This window comes from Netta rufina, assembly GCF_964035555.1.
Source record: "Netta rufina genome assembly, chromosome: 24".
NCBI classification, from domain to species: Eukaryota; Metazoa; Chordata; class Aves; order Anseriformes; family Anatidae; genus Netta; species Netta rufina.
This window is the reverse complement of record NC_140148.1, coordinates 1,828,795-1,852,528: the sequence shown is the minus strand read 5'-3', so window position 1 is coordinate 1,852,528 and position 23,734 is coordinate 1,828,795. Positions and strand designations below refer to the sequence as shown.

Genomic DNA, 23,734 nt, shown 5'->3' with positions numbered 1-23,734 from the left:
CCATTAGACATAAAAACATGCAGGGTTTTTAAAAAAAGCAGCTTGCACCTGCTGGTGGGTTTCTCCTCCACTGGAGCTGGTGGCTTCCTCTCGCCAATAACCGGGCGTTAAAACAAGCACCTGTAATGAGGTTGCAAACACAGAAAGTCCATCACCACTCAGTTCTGTGAGCTGCTCTAAGTCCCTGCGTGACTTGCACAAGAACCAGTTAGCATGTTGTGCTGGAGATGTGGCTTAGTGCTTGTCATAGGTGTCGTACAGGAACACGCCTGCATGTGCACACTCTTTCATAACGATGGACTCAGGGCTGTTACGAGACTCAGCTGTTTGCTTTGATGATGCAATTAAAACTTCACGTAAAGTATTGACAGCTGTTTTCAACTCTGCTGAAAACCTTGATTTATTAAGGCACAAAAAAAAAAAAATTCAATTCCCGGTTCTCATTTGTATCATAAGCAATATAGCGATATGAGAGGGGTTTTTAAATTATTATTTATTGATTGATTTGTCCGCCCCTGCCTGCTTAACAAACCAAAACCCACTCAAAGTCAGAGGTACTGCAGCAGTGGTGCACGGCTCTCGGGAGCTGGATGCTTCACCTGGGCAGCTTACAAGGCTCTGAATTTGTCTGGGGGACGTAGCACCGATCTGTGAGGGCCTTGAGCACCTTTTCCTGCTGGAGGTAGGGGAAGGTGTGCAGGGTACCAGCCTCCCCCACCTCTGATGGGATCCTTCCTTATCGGCCCTAATCACTTGCTGGGTTTTCCCCCGAGACAGAATGTTGTTTCTGAATGGAACGAACTGTGACTAGGTCCCCACTGGTGGTTTTTTTTTTCATATTAACAACACGTTTACATTTTTTCCCCCGATAAAGGCATGGAATGTTCTGGCCCTGGATGGCAGTAACTGGCAGCGAATTGACCTGTTTGATTTCCAGAGGGATATTGAGGTATAATTAAGCGACATACAAACCCGTTTTTTCTTGTTAAAATGTAATTACAGCCTAGGATGGATTAATACTCCCAGCGTAACCCCTTCTACCTTCCCTGGAGATAGAAATCATTAATTTCAGTTCTTCTTAGCTTCAGGGAGTCTTTAAAGTCTTGGCAATCCATTCAGCTTTTGAAAATGGACAGAATTACATATCTGTATCAAGACTTAAAGATAGTAATGGAGAGGTTTTACATGCACGTGTTCTAAAAGCAGGAATAAGTAAATAGGTATATTGAGGAAACTTACTAATGCAGAGCAGAACTCAGGCTGCTTTTCCTTTGACTCAAAAAACAAAAATCCTATCACGGCACTGACCTGGACCATTAAGACTCTGAATGTCTCTTGAAACGTGGCCCGCAACATCTCTCTTTTCCCATCTGTCTTTAATGTAAAGAAATGCGGTGTAAATGTGGAGGATTCAGGGGCAGAGTTGTTCCTAAAAGATGCAGCTTTGGCAGTGCTTCGTGGCAGCCTTTCTAAATCTGTCAGATGCGGTCTAGTTAGCGCCGACAGGAAGGGATGCTGCTGTCATCTAAAAGCTGAAATTTCATTTATCAGGATAAGAGAGAACAAAACAAAGTTACGAGAAGCTTGTTTCTTACCAGAATATTTGGTTTCTCACAATATTCATTTGCTCTTTGAACTGTTTTGGAGGCGGGAGATAGAGCTCATCGTTCCACGTACTGTAGACATGAAGCAGGCGATGACTGAAGACGCACACCTTGTGGGAATTGGAGGGAAACACTCAGTTTTTGTGGAGGAGGGAGTTAAAACCTTCCTGCCATCTAAGCAAGACGCCCAGATAAAGTCACCACCCCGTGACGCTGGGTGACTTCTGCCTGCCTGAAGTCTGGCCGGGCTGGGACTCCTCGCAGGAAGCACACGGTGTGATGTTGGTGGTGTTGATAACAGATACTGATCTGATAACAGGCACTGATCTCCTACCGTGCCCTGGACGTGCCGGAGGTGTGCCAATACCTTGCACGGAGGTGCAGCACAGCCAGAGGTGCCCGGTCTAGCAGGAAGCGTGGCTGGAGCTGATCCACTCGGTCTGTGTAGGAGGGAGAGCAGAGTGCTGCGGGCACAGCCCCACCTGCTCTTCATGACTGCTTTTTGCATGGTTTCCACATCAAATGTGTGTTCTTCCACGAGCCCCAGCCTCCCCTTTCAAAGGGAGGTGCCGTGGTGTGTTGCACCGAACCTCCGAGCACCCGCCAGGCCTCCCGATGTCCTAAATGTTCCTTGCTTTAAAGCAATGCAAATCCAGCAGCTGATGTAAATTGCATTTATAATGGGACTTATTCAAATCTTCTCGTTCAAGCGTGTGACTTCGTAGGCTGGCCAGAGGAATCACAAAGGTACGCCTGCTGCTCGGGAACCCTCCAGCCCTTCCATGCAGGTCAGGCTTTCGGCTGTTCCCACTGCCCCCCAGGGCCTGTGGTGTTGGCAGGAGCCCCCCCAGAGCTCTGGTGGGGCTGGTGGCCCTCCTTCGGTCGTGGTATTACGTGGTGCCCAGCCTGCTGCTTGATTCTTAGTTGTTTTGGTTGGAAAAAGGTAGTAGGAAAACATCCTTGGCCCTACAGGGGGCTTAAATGCTGCCTTGACGAACTGAGAGGGGTTCCTGGTGTGTGATAAGCAACCCTGGAATAAAGTGGAGGGGAAGGTGGTGCAATTCCTGGACGCTGCTACTGATGCTCTCAGTGGCTTTTGTTCAATCAGAAATACCTGGCTAAATGCTAACTTGTCCTAGGGACTTTGCAGCCTTCCACCAATTGCAAATGTTGGGGGGTGGGAAATCCATTCTCCAGATCTGTTGAACACAAAAGTTTGGATCCCTTTTCTGCAAGGGGAAAACTGGTGGGCTAGCTGTGTCTCAGCTCCATTTTGAATAGAAATTGAAGTGTGTCCGTTCACAGTATGCTCACCGTACTCATTTGTCAGTCTTCTGCCCCCCTGCAGCAGCAGCACTGCTGCTTTCCATCTGCTTGGGTAGTCTGCATCAACATCCAGGGCTCTGGGCTGGAGGAAATCCTCAGCTGCCAGCCTGAACTCGCCTCCTCCAGCCGTAGGTGCCTTTTCTCTCCATCTTCAGAAGCTGAATAATTTCCCCTCTCCCTGCCTTAGATTATCCCCGTGGCACTTTTTGTTTCCGTGGCAATGTCTGACCTAGAATAACAAACTGTTGTTGTTAGAAGTTTGAATTCAGCTTTTTGAATGCTGAAGTCACTTGGGGTTCTTCTGGATTTTCACGTAACTCCTTCTGTCTCCAACAGGGCCGAGTAGTGGAGAACATTTCCAAGAGATGCGGGGGGTTCTTGAGGAAGCTGAGCCTGCGTGGCTGCCTAGGAGTGGGAGACAACGCATTAAGGTAAAGGCACAGCTCGCTTCTGCTCTTAAAAGTAAAGTAGAGAGTGATTCAGCCTCTCCAGCCACAGAGGGCTGATAGGCACGAACGCTTTGGAACTGAGATCTTTAGCCTGTGCCTGACTTAAAACACTGAGAGCAGTAACACAGAAGCAATCTTTATCGTTCCTTAACTTCGCTCGCTGGTTGTTTTCATTAAAATAATACCAGCTGCTGCTACAGGCTAAGCAGTAATTGCTGCTAAATCACAAACTTTTGCCTTTGGGCTGGGAAATCTATGAATTTATTTCCATTCGGTGAAATCCCAGGGCAAGATACAGGGCACCGTGAGGTTACTTCTTGTTTATTTTGCCTGAGACCATTTTCTAAAATTTTATCTGATGTGTTAAATGCAGTAGAACGCCTGGAAATGTATTGCCTGACAAGTACAGTGTTTTGCCTTTCATTCAATAAAGGACATTTGCACAGAACTGCAGAAATATTGAAGTATTGAACCTGAATGGCTGTACCAAGATCACAGACGCGTGAGTAATGATCTCTTCTGTTTCCACTGTTATCCCCCTTTTCTGGGGGGAAAGGGGGATATATTCTCAGCTTCCTTTTTGAAGGGAAGGCCAGGCTTGTGCATGCAGCAGGTAATATAATGTGTGTCGTATGAAATGCGTACGGCTTTGAATATGCCTGTCATGTCAGAGTCTCTCATGTGTTCTCTTCCAGTACGTGTACCAGCCTCAGTAAGTTCTGCTCTAAGCTCAGGCACCTTGATTTGGCTTCCTGCACTTCCATAACCAACATGTCCCTGAAAGCACTGAGGTAGGAGTTGACAACGTTGACTTTTGCCCGTTGATTCCAGGTAGTGTGACCCGCTGCAGCCCCGTGTTCCTTGTGTGCCTTGGAGGAGACTGAAGTAGGCTGAGGTTTAACCGTGGTTAGAGTTCAGGCATCCCCCAGCAGAGCTCAGTGTTCACGTTGTGCCTCCTGGTTTGCAGAGACAGGGGAGGAAGATGCAATAAGAGCTGCCCTTAAACTTGTTTGTATCCCTCCTGGCGATTATTTGCAGTAGAAGCATTACGTTGCATTGAAGTCTTGGAGGAGGGATTGGGGGTGTAGGGAGAAAAAAAAAAAAGGCTTAGTTTGTCTTTTTTAAATGTTGGTTTGCTAACAGCCAGCTTCTGCACTGTAAGTGTACCACTGCATACGTAGTGTTTACGTAGCCAGAAGGTGAACTCCAGCATGTGACTATTTGTCTTTTCAAACTGCTTAGGAGACTTGTAACTGCTTAAATCTGCTAAATGGAATTGCCAAGTAATCTAGAAAAGGAAGGGAAAGACAGACATTGGTGGGAAGATATTGGGACAGAGGAAAGGAGGCAAAAAAAAAACACTGAAGGTAACAATGGAGGCCGAGCTTTAAAAAAAAAAAAAATAAATAAAAATTTCAAGTGGTATCCCAGCAGAATAAAATAAAAGGAAAGCTGTATCACGGGGGAAAAAAATGAGGGTTCACCTAGGTACCAACAGAAAAACATGGAAGAAGAAAAAGAAAAAAAAAAAAAAGAAAAAATGAATGGTTTTGTTATTTTTGTGGCTGTGTTAAAGTACTTTGAGCTTGTTTTTTCTTCCCTTGAGGGTCTTCATCCCTGTCTCTAATTTCAAATGGTCAAATTTGTGCTGCAGCTATCTTAAATACCTGATAGCATCTATATTTCTTGATTGCCAATTGCACTGAGTGTTACTCCTGCTGGCAGCTATTTGTAAATGCAGAGTTAGATCTGGAAAGTCAGAGGCAGCATGGAGAGCAGCCCGATTTTTGGCTCTGGCTGTGGGCAGTTTGGTTGTGTTTGGGTCCAGAAAGTGCATAAACTGTGTGTGTAGGACGGGGAGGTGCCCAGAAGGGGGTACGCTGGCCTTGTTTTGCCCTCCTGATGCCCTGCTCCAGAGCTCCTGACAGTGCCTCTGGAAAGCTGCTCACACCTGGAGGTGTTTGACGAGGAAGCGTTCCCCGTGGGGTGTGGGTGTTCACCAGTGCTCCTGTGGGTCCCAAAACTAGGGAATTCCTAGTTCTGCCTCGAAGCGGGATGTCCTTGTAAAGCAAAAAAGCTGCCACACGCTTTTCCTTTCGCCTCCCAAGTGAGGGGTGCCCGCTGCTGGAACAGCTGAATATCTCCTGGTGCGACCAAGTGACGAAGGATGGCATCCAGGCCCTGGTGCGAGGCTGCGGGGGGCTCAAAGCCCTGTTCCTGAAGGGCTGCACGCAGGTACGGCTCCGCGGTGCTCCAGCGAGCCACAGCAGCTGGTTCATGGCTGCTGCAACCAAGTGTTTGGGGATGAAGCGCTGTGGGGTTTTCTCTTCCCAGAAATGTTGCATTGCTGCAATTATTCACAGTCTGTCTGGTGGAGGTTAACTGCTTTTTTTTTTTTTTTTTTTGGAAATTCTTTAATAGCCGGAGCTCAGCGTGAGCAGTGGGACAGCAAACTAATTGCCTATCTAGCTGTAGAACCATTCTTCTTCCCCCCCATCGGGAGCACACTGAGCAAACTTTTATTTTCTTTTTTCTAAAGAAAAGATAAGTTGATTATCCGTGGCTAGACCCATCTGGTTTTGAAGGCTCAGAAAATTTTAGAAAGCGCAACAGGGCTTTCATTTCCAGTGGTGATAGAATTGCCTTGCTGGGTCATTTGGACCTTCCAGCTGGTCAGAGAAATCCCCGTGTTTGGGACTCCTTGGAAAGACTTCTGCAGCCAGCCAGGAGCATAATGCTATTCCCTCGTGTAGCTCCTGAGCCACAGCAGTACGTTTTGAAGAGGCTGCAGAGCCCGTGCTGCTTTTCTTTGGGATACGTAAATGGCATGCCAGCTCTCACAGCTGAAAGCTGGTTTGCTCCCTTTTTGATATTTAGACTTAATTTCCTTTAATCATACTTCAGTTCCTTGTCTGGTGAATCACTGGAAAGTGTAATACAGGGAAACATTCGCACTACATCTTTACTAAGGAGCTGTATTCATTGTGAGCTGGGGCACAGGGAACATCAGCCTTGGGCATTAGTCTCTCAGTGAGCAAGAGCTTGCAAAGCCCTTTCACAAAGAACGTGGGGACCAATCCTCATTTCTTAGTTGGGGTGCAGTCTTCTTAACGCAGACAGATCAGGCTAGAAAAGAGCAAAGCTGCATCTCCGAATCTTGCTTTTGAAAAAGGAGAGGAAAGGAGGAAAGCTGACCCTGCAGGGGCTGAAAGCTGTGGCCCAGAGGCTGCCGAGAGCTGAGGAGCCCCAAGGTGGACCTGGCAGCTGGTCGCTCTCATCTGCTGGGTGCTCGTCCCCAGACACCATCAGCGCTTGCTTGGTTTGGATTTATTTTTGGGGGGCGGGCATTCCTTAGGAATGAGTCACTAAGTGCCATTTTCGTCTGCTGCCTATAGACAAACAGCTATATGTTTTTATCAGACAAAAAAGCACATTTCTTTTCTGCAAGGACACGAAGTCCTAAAAGGTTGGGGTGATGGGCAGAGCAGCAACACATTGTGTGTGCAAAATGGAAGTGATACCCCTGGGTGCCCGAGCAAGCCCAGCCGTAAGGGCAATAGTGGGCAATTTTCGTTAAATGTTTATTGCTGTTGTGTTTTTTTAACATGTGAAGTGGGTATACGCAGCTGTCAAAATGGCTTGATTAAAGATAATAACAATCTCAGCCTATTTTGAGGATTCAGGTCATGGAAACAGCTTGAGTTTCTAGTAATTTATAGAGTCATGAGTAATATTGATGGTAGTACATCCTTGTTATCAATTATTTGCCATCTGTTCTTATAGATTTAAGAATAGCAAGCTTTTTTTTTAATCATCAGAAAGCAACGTGGACGTGTTTGTGCTCCTCATGTTGAAATAATACTTTATCTTTTTTGAGAGCCCTGCTGTTGCAGTATGAAAGCAGGTCCTCGTGGGCCCTCGCTAGTGAAGCGTCGCCTTAATTCCCGTAAAGACTTTCTGACTTCACGACTTGCTCTGTTAATCACACGTTTGATCGGATCAGCCCTTCTCTAAATCAGTAACTTGGTGTTGTGGGTCTTTGAACTCTGTTCCTGGGATGTACAAAATGGCACGCGCCTGCTGCTGCGCATTTTGAGACTGCATCACCCTCCTCCCCCACAGCTGTCCCAACCACAGACGTTTTATTGTTCTCAAAGCTTCCTTTTGAAGACTGTTTCAAGTATTTAACAGGTTGTTTCAGCCTCTGAATTTATTTTTTTTTTCCAGCTTGAGGATGAAGCTCTCAAATATATCGGCGCGCATTGTCCTGAACTGGTGACTTTAAACCTTCAGACGTGCTTAGTAAGTAACCTGCCCCGTGACTTCCCGCCTGTGTTTTGAGGCCATCCCCAAGCAGAACCACGCAGAACGCGCTCGATCCCAGAAACATCATCTCTGCAGCCAGGGCAGTTGTAAATTTACGAGACTCTTAAAAAAAACAGTTGATGAAAACCAGCTTTCTGGGAGTGCTCGGCGATGTTGAATAAGGCCCCGAAACAGTGTCACTGCATTCAGCTCCTCAGCTTTGTCTCCTTGCCCTGCCCGCGGGGCTTCTGAACTCCCTTGCAGGACTAGCTGGAGAAATTCTTTCCACGGGGCTGGAATGCCTGCGCGGCCTTCCTGCCAGCTTCCTCCCAGCTCTCCCCACACTGAACCAAGAGGGGCGATTTCCCTGCTCAGGACCAGTTGCTCTGCAGTGCCAAAAATGCGTATTTATGCCCCAAATGAAACCGAAGGGGGTTCTTTGGGTGTAATACCCCACAGTGGGTCCGATTCAGTGGGGATGGGCAGTCCCGGCCCTCTCCCAGGGAGGTGGGCAAGGCCCCTGGGGGCTGTGGGGCTGGGCCCTACGCTGCAGCCCCGGCCCCGTGAGCAGAGCACGTGGGACGAGAGGGACCCTCGGTGTCTGGGGACCCAGCCGGGCTGCTGGAGTTGCTGTGGTGTGAGTTTGGCAGGGTCTGGGCCATGAGGTGGGCTCTTAGCTCTCACATGGTGGTCCCAAAATGCGTTTGTGGGTTGAAAGAAGCAGAATTTGGCCTCATTTAAGTTCCTGGTTGGAAATCTGAGAGGAAAACGCGCAGCAGGTTGCTCTTCCCCCTCCTGTGTCACGGCCTGTGATGCTGTCCTTGTCTCTCTCGTAGCAAATCACAGACGACGGGCTCATCACGATATGCAGAGGGTGCCACAAGCTGCAATCCCTGTGTGCCTCGGGCTGCTGTAACATCACCGACGCCATCCTGAACGCCCTGGGACAGAACTGCCCCAGGCTGAGGTAAGCTCTCGGCGGGTCCCTCAGCTTTGGTGACCCCTGCGTGTGAGCAGAGGGTCCCGGGGACACGGTCACGCCTTGCTGGAGCTGCTTTGTTACTGCTGTGCTGCGAGGTGACCGTGGGTGTACCCCCCAAAAAATCCCTCAAGTTTAGGAACAAACACAAGGGGACAAAAGGCTGGGAGGAGAGCTCCGTGCCACGGCTGTCTGTGCTGCCAGGGCACTCGCTTGCAGCAGTCTCACTCCAAACCATTGTGTATTTTCCTTCTGCTTTTTGTGGAAAACAGCTGAGGTTAGGTTACTTCAGTACTGAGAACTGAAAATGCATTTAGACAATATTGTTTCCTCGTAACATGTGATGCTGGCAGGATTTTCACGGTGATTTTATAGCAGACGGAATTCGTGCTTTCACTCAAAAGGGTGGGCTTCCAGCATCCAGCTTGCTTTTTTACTCAAAAATATTTTTTTTAATCAGGACAAGTTTTTCCAGGAACATTTTGCTATAATTCAGAAAATGGCCAGGTGCAGGAAGAAGAGATGGTTTTAATCTGGCATCTGTAAGAGCTGGGTGGCCTCTAGTAATTAGCATAAAATACACGGGGGGGGAGCATCTATTTCCCACAATAAGCTCGTTGAAAGAATCGAGGTGTAAAGCACAGGGTGCGAGTACATGGAAACTGGTTGGGAAAGGGGATGGCAAAATGTGGCTTCGGTTCAGGCCGTTTCTGTGTGTGTTCAGCCGGAGTTCCACATGGATTGGGGAAAATTGGTTTGCCTTTCTCTAAAGGCAGATAAACGTTAGTGCTGTGAAGCAAACCCCTGCAGAGCTGCAGTAAGAAAGCCTGTCTGCTGGCACAGCACAGAAGACCTGAAGCTCTTCTGTCGAGGCGTTAAATATTTTATTTTCATGTCCCTCTGCTGGGTTGTGGTGCCTCCTGACTTGTATTGCACACTTCTCATGATGAGCTCTGCGTTTGGGGTAGAAACCAGAGCACTGGGGGCTTTTTTGAGCTCCTTAGTCCAACATTTGTCAGACCAGACCTGCCCTGCCTCATAGCAGGCACGGACTGAGCGAGCCTTGGAGTTCCCCTTTGGCCTGACTTCTTTTCTACTCCTGTGACCTACGCTCAGGTGTAGAGGGTGGCTGCTCTGTGCAGATCATCCTCAGAGAGCACAGCTTAAACCGGGGCAGGCTTTTCTGGGTTGCTGGAAGCTTTTAATGAAACTCTGAAAAGCAAAACGACTCCACCATGATTATTATCAATTCTTTCTGTGCAGAATATTAGAAGTTGCAAGGTGTTCTCAGCTAACAGATGTGGGCTTTACTACTCTAGCTAGGGTAAGTGCTCGTTTCCACTCTCCCTCAAGTATCTTTGCTTTCTTTTCGTGATGGATATGAACGAACAGCACCCTTGTCTCTCGAGTGTTGTAATGCTTTTCCTCTTGAAGTGTGGATGGAAGCCAGGTTGTACATAATTTCTGGTATCTTAAGCATTGTCCTGACCCACACGCCTCAGAGGACTTGCATCTGAACTAAGCAAAATGTTAAATACTTGGGAGCAACAAAATTGAATGTTTGTCCTAGATTAATCTGTGTTCTGTACAACTGACCCTGCATTTAAACCCCTTTACTTTCTATAATTTAAAAAAAAATAAAAATCTCAGTGTGTTTAAATGAGTGAAATTGCTAGATTCCCTTACTGTTTGGTGGTGTTCATAAAGAAACAGCAGAATTTCTTTTCCATCCCATTGTTTCACAGAGAAAAACCTTTGTTGCTAAAAAGGGCTGTCTGTCTTGTAGACGTCTTTGTGTTTGCTGTCTAAACTTTGCACTGAGTTTTGTGTTTGGTCTTCTGCTTGTTCCCAGAACTGCCACGAGCTTGAAAAAATGGACCTAGAAGAGTGCGTCCAGGTAGGAGGTGCCACCTCTGGCAGTTACTTGTTGTTTTTTGTTTGTTTGTTTGCTTTTTAGCACAATCACAGTGGTGTGGAAAGATGGTGAAAAAGCAGCAAGTTGGCTCCAAATGGGAGCTTGATTTAGGATCCCGAGGAAAAAGATCAGATATCTTTGGACAAGACAGCATTGACTTTGTAGTTTAATCCTTTGTTTGTATTTCATAGCAATAAATGCTACTGTAAGGGTAATAAAATAGATCTGTAATAGCAGTGAGATGTGTCTAGGAGGTCATGTGTCAAAGGTCATAACTCACACACCGATACAAGATAAAGTCCCAGAATAAAATCTTTGCATGTAGGGAAGCTTTGTGCCATATAATACTGCTAGGAATAAAGGAAATTGGGTCGGTTGTTTTTATTTTCATGGAGAAAAACAGCAGATTGTTGGAACAGCGGTGAATTTTGTACACGGGACATGGAAACAACTTGAAATAAAACCAGGGTGCCTGTTCTAGTCTTAGCCTTCCTCAAAGGCAGCAGGGTGCAGTGTAACGAGCTGGATGTTGTTGCCTGTGGACATCCCCGTCCTGCAGATGTCCTCCTTAGTTCCAGGGCTGTGCTGTCCTGTAGGGATGTGCCATAAGCTGGTTACCTTGACAGGGAAAAATCCTTGAAGTTACTCAGGACCCCAGGAAAAATTTCCAGCCTTAAGGACGGATTTGGAGCTGACTGAGGTCCCTGGGTTTTGCTTCCTGCGATGAGAACAAAGCGACCCCAGCGTTCGGTGCTTCCTGGTGTTTACGGGGCAGAAATTCAGGAGGTCGTAGGAGGAAACGACAGTAGTCCAGACAGGAAGCCATTCAAAGTTAACCCAAAAAGGAAGAAGAAAAATTGGGCTGTGTCCTTGGGCTGCACCGAATAAAGGCAGCGCAGCGAGTTCCCTCTGAAGGCCTTTAGATGAGAAACCCGTTGTGCCGAGGCGCTTTCTTCCCGAAGAAATAACGAACAGCTCAGTGCACGGAGCTGGTGGAAGGGCTTTGAACACCTCCTTGTACTTCAGAGACAAACGTTTAGGAGTCGTCGTGTTTCTGCTCGCCTGCTTCACAAGAGCTGCTCCAGGAGGCTCAGAACAGCAGCAGCGCCCGTGCCCCGGCAGTCCTTGAAGGACGCGAGTTGAGTTGTGTAAGGGAGCAGAGAAACGCGTACCTCTGGAGCCTGGTCACGCAGGAGATGGGTCCTGAGGAGCTCAGGACGATGCCTGCGTCGAACATGGTCACAGATTAGGCAGAAATTTGCAGTTGGTCTTTAGTAGGGGGGTAAAAAGTCCTTGTGCCAAGCGTCCGACCTGAAAAGCTTTTCTCTTTTCCAGATAACAGACAGTACGCTCATCCAGCTCTCCATACACTGTCCGCGGCTTCAGGTTCTGGTGAGTGTTATAAGTGAGACGTTGAGTATTTTCTTCCCACAGACAAAGGGATTTCGAGCCCTGCCTGCGGGGATTTATTTGTCTCTCTGACTTCACTGATGTGTTGCGAAGTCTTGGAAGAATTCAGCTAGAAACTTGACCCCGGAGAACCTATTGTCCCTCCCCTACTGCTAGCATGAATCGTGTGCCAGGCACCCACAGCTGCCTGAAAATGAGCTGGAGGACACTGAATTCTCCTGACAGCAGCCTCTGGTTTTCCTCAACACGCTTAGCAGAATCTGTCCACGAGGCAGGCTGTCGGTAACCGTGTGGGAGAGGAGCCTGCAGCCCCTGGAACAAGGAGCTGGGCCCACAATAACCTGTGCCCCTGTGAAAAGCAGCAGGCTGGTGCCCTCTCCTAGACCAAGACCTCTTCCAAGCCCTCTTCCTCCTCCAGAAGCTGCAGCGTGCAGCCCAAAAAAGCACCAAGCATTGGTGATGCTGAGTTCCTGCTGCTGCTTACACCCAGCACCAGGGTCCTGCCTGTGATGTGGGAGCCCACAGGTTTTACAGAGGGGGCTTCTCCAGCAGCAGAGGCATTTTTCTGTCCCCTTGCAGCGAGCATTTACTGTCCTGAGATCCTTTCCCCTCACCTTCCCCCCCTGGGACCCCAGGGGTGCCTCCAGCACACGGAGAGCACCCGTGGGGCAAACCCGCGGGTGTTGCACCTACAAACCCTGGCCCAGGTTGTCCCTTGTCCCAAAACCCCCTAGGCAGGGCATTTTGCTGGTGGCTGCTGGTGGCAGGGGCCGCTGACCGCCTCCGTTTGGGTGCAGAGCTTGTCCCACTGCGAGCTGATCACGGACGACGGGATCCGCCACCTGGGAAACGGCGCCTGCGCGCACGACCGCCTGGAGGTGATCGAGCTGGACAACTGCCCCCTGATCACCGACGCCTCCCTGGAGCACCTGAAAAGCTGCCACAGCCTGGAGAGGATAGAACTGTACGACTGCCAGCAGATCACGCGGGCGGGGATCAAGAGACTCAGGGTAAAAATTAATACTAGTAATAGTCATTAATAAAAGCACGGCCAGGGCTGTGACTTGGTCGCTTTGTCTGGAGGGGCTGAGGCTGTAGGTTCCTCGTGGTCTGGTGCTTGGTCTGAAAATATTGAGGTCAATCACCTACCAAATTAATAGAATTAATCATGCTCCTGTGCTCGGAAGCTTGTGTGGGGCTGGATGCTGGCTGGTCAGGGAGAAATGTAATTGCTGTGTCTTTTTTTTGTTTTGTTTTTGATTTTTTTTTGGTAATTGCTACGGGGCCATTTGGGTGGGCGAGGAGCCGGAGCAGCTCTGTCAGTAGCCGTGGGGCCGTCTGAGGCACCCTGAGCCCTGTGCCTCAGTTTCCCCACCCATTAGAGGGGGATAGGAGTCCGGGCTGGTTTGCAGAGCACGAGGTCGGAGCAGAGCTGTTCTGTTCCCCGAATTCAGTGCGGGATTAATGCAGAGGAAGGGGTGTCACCAGTTCCCACTCCCGCAGCTGTTTTCTGCTACCAGAATTTGCCAATCCGCCGTTTGTGGAAATCACAGCATTGATTGAACCGAAGGAGGTTTTGTTTTTTTTTTTTAAATATAAAAATCCCGTTTTTACCCCGCGGGTTGTGCTGTGCTTGTCGTTGCAGACCCACCTCCCCAACATCAAAGTCCATGCCTACTTCGCGCCCGTGACCCCCCCCCCCGTCGGTGGGGGGCAGCAGGCAGCGCTTCTGCAGATGCTGCATCATCCTATGACGGCGGCGGCGGCCGGCCTCGCGGACTTGAGTATTTAATGACACCCCCAGAGTCACGGTGGACACCAGAACCCTCGAGGAAAGCGATCCCAGAGTCATTCGCAAGGGGCCAGTGAGCGGGGCCGCGGCGCCAGGCCCCCCCCCCCCGTAGCCACCCATCCGCATCCATCCGCACCCCCCCCCACCTGCTCCAGCGAACCGCTGAACTCTCCGCGCCCTCCCGGAGCTGGAGCCCTCGGCTTTTTTTTTTTCTGTAGGTGGCTTTGGGAGAACTCGGAACCATTCCTGCTGGGCATGCTCGGACAAAAGCGCTGCGGAGAGGAGGCTTTGGCAAAGCCCAACGGACTTTGTTTGCTGAGGAGGAGGAGGAGGAGGAGGTTGGAGCGGTGACTGCAGCCCTCGGAAACAGGGAGAGGGAGAGGACGGATCGTGCTTGAACCCTGCATCCGCTGGCCAGGAGGGGGAAGGAAAACAAACAAACAAACAAAAAAAAACAGGAAAAGAAAACCCCAACGAGTTCCGTGTCCGTTTTTCAGCGAGGGGATGAGCCAGCGCAGCTCCCTCGTGCTCCTCTGCTTCCCCTTCCCGGCCGGGCACGCTCACGTCGAAGGTTCGCCCCCTCCGTGCTCGGCAGCACCCGGCTCAGCGCCTCCCTAGGTTGTTGTGATGTAGCTCCAAGTCTGTAACGTCAGGCTCAGTTTTGGTCTTTTTTTTTGTTTTGTTTTACCCTTCCCACACCCTGCTCTTTTTTTTTTCTCCCCCTCCCGCTCTGTAATTCAGCCCTTCTGAGATTCACCAAACGAAAGTCACGGAAACAATCCGAGCTTTTTTTTTTTTTTTTTTTTTTTTTTTCCCCGCCGCTGGGAGCCTGAAGCGACCCTTTGGGAAGGTTTTTAAGGTTTTTCCACCCAAAACCAGCTGCGCTCCTCAGCTCCTCAGCCTGTTTTACCCAGAGGCTGGCTGCGTTTGTCTTGCATTTCAGGTTTTACCCCAGGGGTGAGAAATCCCCCTCGATGTAGGGGGACGAGTTAGAGCCCGTTCCGGTGACCGTAAGTCCCCCGCTCCGCCTCTCCTTTCCCCCCTTTTCCCCCCCCTACAAAAAGTGAAGTAGGGAATTCGGGGCTGCTGCTCCCTGCCCCAGCTGGGAGCCAAGGACCCCGTAACGCAGCGGGGCCGTGCCCGGGGTCGTGGGCACACGGTGCCGGGCGTTTTTCTCCCTTCGGCATCTTCTGCAGGTAAGTGAAGGATGAAAGGAGGTGAAAAGGAGTGAAAAAGAGTGAAAAGGAGGTGAAAAGGAGGTTTTTCCGTCTGCCAGCCCAGGGGGTGCCCACAGCAGCCACTTTTGGGGCGTTTCAGGCAGGATTGACCCCGGTGCTTCAAAGGGGGAGATCGGCCGAGGGGGTACCGGGGCAGGGTTTGGGGAAAGCGTAGCCAGGAGCACGTCTTAAATCGGGGGCTCCCCCCCCCTCCTGCTGGAGTCCCGCTGTGGGGAGCAGCTTTTGGGGGCCCCAGGGCTCCTTTAGGGCCGGGGGCTTGCTCTGAGGCTGCTCCGAAGGTCGCTGAGGGCCACCAGCCCCCTATAACCCGGCCTTGTCCCCCCCCCGCTGTGTGTTTAACGGAGCCTGCAGGGGGGGGGGGGCAGCTGCCAGCTCCCTCCCCGGCTGCTCGCAGTCGCTGCCATTTACCCAAATCCTCCAAATTTTACCCAAAGCACCTTCTGCACCCCCCTCCCCCCCACAGCACTCCCTGCTCTGGTTTAATTTTTTACTTTTTGGGTGGGGGGGTGCTGAGCCAGGAGGAGCCGAGAGCGGGCTGCAGCTGCCTCGTAGCAGGTTTTTTTTTGGGGAAAAAAGGCCCAAATCCTGAACCCAAAGCCTCCTCCGTTCCCTTTGGTGGTGTTTTTCGGGCGGGGGGGGGGGGGGAAGGGGGGCGGCGCGCAGCGTCCTGCAGGCGGTTGTGTCTCCATGGACTCTCCCCGGTGTTTGTATTTATATAAAGTACCAATAAACACCATTTTCCAAGCCTCGCCTTACCGGGGGGAGCGCCTCTCTAGGGAGAAATGGGGGGCGGGGGGGGGGGGAATTGGAATAAACGGGGCTGGGGGCTGCGGGGTGGGGGTGCTGGGGGCTCTTGAGGAAGGTCCCGACCCCCTTAGGGCTGCTCTGGAGGGGTGAGGGGTGCTGGGGGGGGCTCAGGGCCCTTTTTTTGGGGGGGGATTAAGTACTGGGGGAGGCCATTTGGGGCCAAATTTGGTGTATTTTGGGGCGGGGGGGGCATGAAAGGGAGGGGGCAGTAGCATTGAGAACCCCCCGGGTGTCAATGAGGGCAGTGGGGCCTTGTGGGGGCTGACTGCAGACTGGGGGGGGTCCCATGGGTGCTGCCCCCCCACGTGTATCGCCTGGGGGGGGGTCCAAGCCCTGCCCCCCCGTGTGGATAACAGCCAATGAGCAAGCTTGGATTTGCATATCCCCTCCCCTCAGCCCCCCCCACAGGGTTGGCCCAGCACCAGCATGAGCTCAGGGCTCTCGTGACCAGTTCGTGACCATGAGGGGGGGGGGGGAAACAGAAAAGGGGGGGCTTGGGTGGTGCACCAGGGCTGTGCCCCCCCCCCTGGTGTCCCCCCCAGCTTGCTGCCTCCCCCCTCCCACACCCCCAGGAGCTGCAATTCGGGGCCATTAAATGGAGGCTGAGGGCTCCCTGCCCCCATCCTGAGCTGCTCTGCGCCCCCCCCCACGACTCTGGGGGGGCAGCGTCACGTTTTGGGGGGGGGGGGCAGCAGGCCCATCAGGGCCCCTTTTGGTATCCCCAAGCACTCCCAGCCTGTGCTGGGAGCCCCAAGTGGGCCAGGGAAATGGGGACACTGCATCCCCCTTCATCCCCAGCCCTTCCCCAGTTCACCCCCCGTCCTTCCCAGCCCCCCCCCAGCTCTGGACGCCCCCCAGGGAGCCAGCCGAGGCACAGCAGCTGTGGAAGCGGTGTTTTATTCGACCCCGGGGGCTGCAAAGCTCTACGTACACAGCCCAGGCGGCGCTCACTTCTTGGTCTCCTCCTCCTTGGAGAGGGTTTTGATGATCTCCTCCTTCTTGGCCTGCAGGCGCTCCTCGCGGCGCTTCCGAGCCTCCTTGGTCTTGGACCTGCGAGCCTCGGCCTGGTCGCTGCGAGGAAGGAAAATGCTGAAGGTGGAAAACCCCAAAGAGCCCCCAGGAGGCCGTCGGCGCTGGCCCTGTCCCCTCTTTAGTGCTGGTAGGAGCAGGGCAGCTCCCTGAGGAGGTCTGACCTTCCCCAAGCCCTCACGGCTCTCATCCTCACTAGAGGACGAGTTAAAAACAGCAGCTTTGTTCTTTAAATCCCATCTGCCTCAGGATTTATGGTAAAATATCACCTCGTGCTTGCCTCGTGCTTGCCCTGTCATCATTCCCTGATCTAAGTGGGGTTGGCAGGGAGCAGACAGCTCTGCCAGGATCACCCTGCTCCCTTCTGATTCCTCCCCATGGCTCCCAACAGCTCCACCAATTCAGGAGGAGCGCCCTGAATTTACCAGCCTGCGGTTATTTCCACAAAAACCCCTCTCGCAGCTCGCAGGCGGGAGCTCAGCAGCTCAGCAGCACTTACGCCAGGAGCTTCTTGCGAGCTTTGTCCGCCTTCAGCTTGTGGATGTGCTCCATCAGGATGCGTTTGTTCTTGAACACGTTGCCCTTCACCTTCAGGTACAGGCTGTGGTACCTGCGGGAGCAGAAGGAAGCGTGAGAGGCTGCCCAGGGGTCCAACCACAGCAGCTTTCAGGTGCCTCACACCCTTCCCAGCAGGTTTTCTACAGAGGATTTGTTTCCATCAGCAAGCTCCACGCCCAGGAGCCGCCTGTAAAGCTGCCTGGAGCAGGGAGGGCACAGGGAAGGCCGGGGATGTGCCCCCAAAAGGCTCACATGTGGCGGTCGATCTTCTTGGACTCCCTGTATCTGCGGAGCAGGCGCCTCAGGATCCGCATCCTCCTCATCCAGGTCACCTTCTCGGGCATCCGAGCGTTGGCCGTACCCTTCCTCTTACCTGGGGGGGGAGGAAACGAGTTGAGGACACCACCAGGCTGCTGCCAGGCGGGCACAACGCTCCCACTGGCATTTAATCCCCCTCTGCTAACACAGAATGAACTCTGCAGCAAAATCTTTGCAGAATTTTGCTCAATACAAGCCTGCAGGTGTGCCAAGGACCACAAAAATCGACCGTTTCCCTCAGCACTCACCGATGCCCATGTGCCTGCCCTTCCGGCGGGCCAAGGTGTTCTTCCTGCAGCGGGCACGGGAGTGAACGGTCACGGGCTTGCGGATGATGAGCCCATCCTTGATCAGCTTCCTGATCTGCTGACCTGGAGGGAGGAAGGGATAAACGCGTTCAGCATCTTAGGGACTAACAAAAACCACAATCAACTGGGATACGGACAAGCCAGCCATGACTCCAGCGCCACAGAGGGGCTGTGGAGGTGCTCTTTCCCCTCTCCCCATCCCATTTCTCCCTCGTTTGTCATCCCAGAGAAAAACATGGACTGAGCGTGCCACAAGGCCCTGCCGGGCACCACGTTCCTGTGAATGTGATGGGGGAGCTCTGCAAATCCTGCTGGTGATGGGATTCCACCCTACAGCACACGGCAGCTGCCCAGATGTCAGAATTGTACCCGGGCCACCACCCCTGCTAGTGAGCAGCTCACAAATCCCCACCTGGCCCACCCGACGCCCCCCTTTCCCTCGAGGGAGGTGCCCCAGGCCCCCTTACGTGAGTTAGCGTTAGCGATCTCGTTGGTCTCATTGGGATCCAGCCAGACCTTCTTCTTGCCACAGCGCAGGACGCTGGAGGCCAGCCTCTTCTGCAGCCGGAGCATACTGTGGGCAGGTGGGGGGATGCCTCAGCGGCCAGAGGAACCCCTTGAGCCCCCTCAACCCCATGAGCCCACCCCAAGGGACCCCTGAGCCCCCCCTCTGGCCCCCCTAAGCCCCCCTCAGATCCCCCCAAGCCTCCCTCACCCCCCTTAGCCCCGATCACGTCCCCCCGAGCCCCTTCAGGCCCCCTCAGCCCCCTCCCAACCCCCCCTCAGGACCCCCGAACCCCCTCAACCCTCTGAGAGTCCCCCCCAATCCCCCACTCAAGACCCTGAGCGACCCCCCCGAGCCCTCTCAGGTCCACTCAGACCCCCCTCAGGTCCCCCCCAAACCCCTCTCAGCACCCCTCACCCCCATCCACACCCCCACACACCCCTCCGCCGCCATTCTCCCCCTCCCCATGCCCCGGCCGCCATCTTGCCCCCCCCCCACCCCCGAGCCACGAGCAGGCCGCAGCCGCCCCCGCGGGGCCCAGCCGCGCTCCGCTCCCCCCAAACCCTCCCCAAACCCTCCCGCTCCCCTCCTAGGATCCCGGTGAAGCCCCACGGACGGTACCGGGCCCCCCCTCGAGCCCCATCCCGGCGAGGCCCCCCCGGTGCCGCGCGGCGCTCACCTCATGCGGCGGCCGGGCTGAAAGAGAGGGGCGGAGCCTCGCGCCGCGCCCACAGCGACCGGATCGTACCACCCCGCCGCCCCCCCCTCCGCCTCCCCGCCGCTCCGTCAGGCTCCGGGACGGGATCTAGGAACCTCCGCGGATTTTTCACGAGTGGAAGAAGCGGTGTGAGGCCGACAAAGCCCTCTCGCGGTGTGGAGATGGGGAGAAATCAACGCTTCCCCCCCCCCCTTTCCTCCCCGCGGGGTGGTACGGTCCGAAAAGAGCCTGCGCGGTGTGGGGAGGGGAGAAGGGAGGGGGGAGGGGGGAGAGCGCGGCGCATGCGCAGTGAGGAGGCGTGGGCAGCACGTGGGGGGCACCGGGCACCGGGCACCGGGCACCGGGCACCGGGCAGGGCTCGCCCCCGTTAATGTCCTGGGGAGGGGGGCTCCCGGTACCGGTTGACCCCCCCCCGGTGTACCGGGAGCCGGAGCTCAATGCCGGTGTCTCGGTGCTCACCGCGGGGGGGGCGCTGAACTGGCTGGGGGGGGGGCTACGGTGGTCGGGGGGGGCGTTCCGGTGCTGGGGGGGGGCTCCCGGTACCGGGGGAGGGGGTCCCCGGTACTGGGGGGGGGGCTCCCGGTGGTGGGGGCGGTCCCGGTACTGGGGGGGGTCTCCAGTGGTGGGGGGTCCCGGGGTTGGGGGGGTCTCCGGGACTGGAAGTCCTGGGGATGGGGGGGTCCCGGTAATGGGGGGGGGGTCCGGTAATGGGGGGGGGTCCCGGAGCCCCCCCCCCCGGCCCCTCTCCGAGCCCCCATCCTGGGCGGCAGATGGCGCGAGGAGAGGAGCCGGGGGCGGTGGGTTTGGGGTTGCTTTGGGGGAAAAACACAAGAAAAACGTCAATAAACACGGATGAACGCGGGCTGCCGCCACCGGGGTCCCGCAGCAAAACGCGGCGGGGCGGGGCCGAGACCCCAAAGCCCCCCCACAGACTCCTCACAGCCCCCCCCCCAAGGGCCCCCCACAGCCCCCCCCCAGGCCTCGCAGCCCCCCAGTGCCCCCCCCAGTCCCCTGGAGCCCCCACAGCCCCACACAGACACCCACAGCCCCCCCACAACCCCCCCCAGTCCCCTATAGACCTCACAGGCCCCCCCCCAGAGGCCCCACAGGCCCCCAACAGCCCCCCCCAGACCCCCCCAGCAACCCCCAGCCCCCCCACAGCCCTCACAGGCCCCCCACAGCCCCCAGAGCCCCCACCCAGGCCTCACAGGCCCCCCCACAACCCCCCCCACAGCCCCCCTGGAGCCCCCCCAGCACCCCCCCAGCCCTCACAGCTCCCCATGGCCCCCCACAGCCCCATAACCCCCCCCACCGCCCTCACAGACCCCCCCACAGCCCCCCAAAGCCCCACAGCCCCCCACCCAGCCTAGGCCCTGCCACCATCTCACCCCCCCCAGCTCCCACCCAGGGCTGGTGCCCCCCCCCCATTTATTATTTTATTTTATTTTATTTTATTTTATTTTATTTTATTTTATTTTATTTTATTTTATTTTATTTTATTGTGACCCGCCCCCCCCCCAAACGAGCAAATCTGCTGCAGGCTGCGCCCCCCCCTCCCCAAAACCACATTTATTTATTTATTTATTTATTTATTTATTTATTTATTTATTTTTACTTGGGGGGGAGGTGTTAAACCATATAGACACATATTGATTTTTTTTGGGGGGGGTTGTAAGATATTTATTTATTTATTTATTATTGGGGGGGGTTTAAACCATATTTTTTTTTTTTTTTTTTTTTTGCGGGGGGGTTAAGCCACATATATATTTATTTATTTATTTATTTATTTTTCCTGGGGGGGTTAAATAATATATATATATATTGATTTTTACTGGGGGGGGGGGGGTAAGCCACATATATTTATATTTATTTATTTTATTTTATTTTTTTTTTATTTTTTTCCTGGGGGGGTTAAACAATATATACGTATATTGATTTTTACTGGGGGGGGGGGGTAAGCCACATATATATATATATATATATTTTTATTTTATTATTTTTTTTTCCTGGGGGGGGTTAAATAATATATATATGTATATTTATTTTTACTGGGGGGGGGTTAAGCCATATATATATATATATACTTTTTTTTTTTTTTTTTGGGGGGGGGTCAAACCCTATCTACACATTTCCATTTTATTCCTGGGGGGGGGGGTTCCTCCTCCTCCTCCTCTCCCCCCCCCCCCCGTGGGGAGGAGTGCCTTGCTGTGTGTGTATGTGGGGGGGGGGGGCACCGCATCCCTCATCCCTCCACCACTGTGGGAGCGGCCGGGGCGGAGGCAAAGCCCTTGCCCGGCCCCCCCCCCCCCTTTTCATTGCCCCCCCCCATAACAACACTCCTCCTTCCTCCTCCTTCCTCATCCTTCCTCCTCCTCCTCCTGTGTCCCCCCCCCCCCAAAAAAAAAAAACCCAAAACCGTCGCCTCGGGGCCCGGTGCGGCGGAGGCCGAGCTCCATGGTGCGGGAGGGGGGCATGGCGCGCCCCCCCCGCAGCGCCGCGCAGGACATCCAAATGGACGTCTTGGACAACGCCGCCCTCCAGGTGACACCCCCCGGGGGGGTGGGGGGGGGGGCACGGCTCCTGGGGACCCCCCCACGGCTCACTCATCCCCAACCCCCCCCCCCCACCCCTTCACGGCGGAGATTTCCCCCCCCCCGGCACCCAAAATGGGGGTGCCCCCCCCGGCCGAGATACCCAACCGCCCCCCCCAAGATAAAAAGCACCAAGCGGGGTCGACCCCCCCAGATTTTTTGGGGGGGGTCGAAACCCCCAGATTTATTTTTAGGGCTTTTCGACCCCCCCTATTTATTTTTTGGGGTCGAGCCCCCCCATATTTATTTTTTTGGGGGTCGACCCCCCCCATTTACTTTTTGGAATCGACCCCCCCCATTTATTTTTTGAGGTCGAGCCGCCCCGATTTATTTTTTAGGGCTTGTCGACCCCCCCCCCCGATTTATTTTTGGGGGTGGTCGAGCCCCCCCTATTATTTTATTTTTTTTGGGGGGGGGGGGTCAGCACCCTTTGCTGTGTCACCGCCCCCCCCCTTTTCGGGTGTGCCCCCCCCCTCCAGCAGCACCCCGGGTTTATAGGAGGAGGGGGGGGGCACAGCCCCATGGTGCCCCCCCACATGGGGAAACTTTCAGCAAAACTGTGCGGGGGGGGGGGCGCCCCCTAATGTGTGTGTGTCCCCCCCCCCCAAATAAAAAGCCTCATCCCATGGGTGGGGTGGGATGGGGGGGCTTTTTTAGGGTGGGGGGTGGCTGGGGGGGCTGTGACAGCACGAGGGGGGGCACAGGCCGGGGGGGAGCAGGGTGGGTTTGGTTTTTTTTTGGGGGGGGGGCAAGGACCTAAAAATACCGGGTCCTTGAGGGGGGGGGGGGGGACCACCCAGCCCGGCCGGCAGCAGCTGGGCCAGCTGTCCCCCTGTGATGCCGGGGGGGGGGGGCACGGCCCCATTCAATGCCCCCCCCCCCAGCAAGCTCTGTCCCCCCCCCCCCAGCCCAGCACCCCCATCCCCTGGGGGGGCGGCTCAATGGGGTTGGGGGGGGGCTCTCCCAGTTGGCCCCCAGTGGGAAGCACTGGAGGGAACTGGGAGGAATGGGGGGGGGGGTTGGGGTGTGCTGGGGGGGGGCTGTGCATGCCGGGGGGGGGGCAGTGAGCTGGGACGGTGAGGGGGGGGGCACATGGGACACCCCCTGCCCCCCCCCCCCCCAAGACCCCTCCATTGGGGCTGTCTATGGGGCTGGGGGGGGACTCCCTATGCTGCTGGGGGGGGAGGGGCTGCCCTATGCTGCTGGGGGGGGGCTTTTTTTTTTTTTTTTGGGGGGGGGGGGGGGGGCTCCATAAGTCCAGGCGTGGATGCTGAGGAGGGGGGGGGGCATTTTTGGGGGGGATGGGGGCATTTTTTTGGGGATGGGGGGATTTGGGGGGGATTTTTTTGGGGAGGGGGGGATTTTTTTTTTTGCGGGGGGGCCTCTCTGCAGCCATCGCCTTATCCAACCCCCCCCAGAGCAAATACAGCAAGCGCAAGAGCCGCTTCAAGCGCTCGGACGGCAGCACCTCGTCCGACACCACCTCCAACAGCTTCGTCCGCCAGGTGGGGGGGCCGGGGGGGGCTTTTATTTATTAATTTAATTTTGGGGGGGGGCCACAGCCCCCCCCAGTTGGCCCCAGCCATCTCCCATCCCCCTGCACCCATCCTGCAGGGCTCCTGGGGACGGTCCCTTGGAAGGGGGGGGGGGTTGAGGTGCCCCCCCCCCACCAAGAGGTGCGAGGTGGGGGTCCTGAGAACCGGGGGGGGGGGCACGGACCCCCCCCCCAAATGAAAGCAGAGCTATGGGGTGCCCCCAAGCCCATCCCCACCCTCCCCTACCCAGCACGGGGGGGGGCATTTCATCACCCTTTGGGGGGGTCCTGGGACCCCCCCTTTGCACCCCTCCCTTTGGGGGGGGGCACAGCCCCCCCTCCCCAACC

At 54.4% G+C, this 23,734-nt stretch overlaps 2 protein-coding genes across 2 annotated transcripts in view; one reads left to right on the top strand and one right to left on the bottom strand.

The window, feature by feature from the left end:
• The window catches only part of FBXL20 (F-box and leucine rich repeat protein 20), a 33,476-nt gene extending 17,862 nt beyond the window's left edge, over nucleotides 1–15,614 (top strand). Inside the window, 13 exon segments of the mRNA XM_084300919.1 lie at nucleotides 875–949; nucleotides 3,267–3,361; nucleotides 3,813–3,881; nucleotides 4,075–4,170; nucleotides 5,488–5,614; nucleotides 7,607–7,681; nucleotides 8,521–8,651; nucleotides 9,927–9,987; nucleotides 10,516–10,560; nucleotides 11,914–11,970; nucleotides 12,786–12,998; nucleotides 13,634–13,681; nucleotides 13,683–15,614. Coding sequence (XP_084157045.1) covers nucleotides 875–949; nucleotides 3,267–3,361; nucleotides 3,813–3,881; nucleotides 4,075–4,170; nucleotides 5,488–5,614; nucleotides 7,607–7,681; nucleotides 8,521–8,651; nucleotides 9,927–9,987; nucleotides 10,516–10,560; nucleotides 11,914–11,970; nucleotides 12,786–12,998; nucleotides 13,634–13,681; nucleotides 13,683–13,742 — 1,152 coding nt within the window. The 3' untranslated portion in view covers nucleotides 13,743–15,614.
• A 1,092-nt stretch (nucleotides 15,615–16,706) lies between these two features.
• On the bottom strand, nucleotides 16,707–18,614 carry RPL19 (ribosomal protein L19). Its single transcript, XM_084301018.1, has 5 exons — nucleotides 18,506–18,614; nucleotides 17,979–18,101; nucleotides 17,665–17,785; nucleotides 17,354–17,464; nucleotides 16,707–16,896 (listed from the first exon to the last, which is right to left on the bottom strand). The coding sequence occupies exons 1-5, from the start codon at nucleotides 18,609–18,611 to the stop codon at nucleotides 16,773–16,775; spliced, it is 585 nt and encodes a 194-aa protein (XP_084157144.1). The 5' UTR covers nucleotides 18,612–18,614; the 3' UTR covers nucleotides 16,707–16,772.
• Between the last annotated feature and the right edge of the window lie 5,120 nt (nucleotides 18,615–23,734).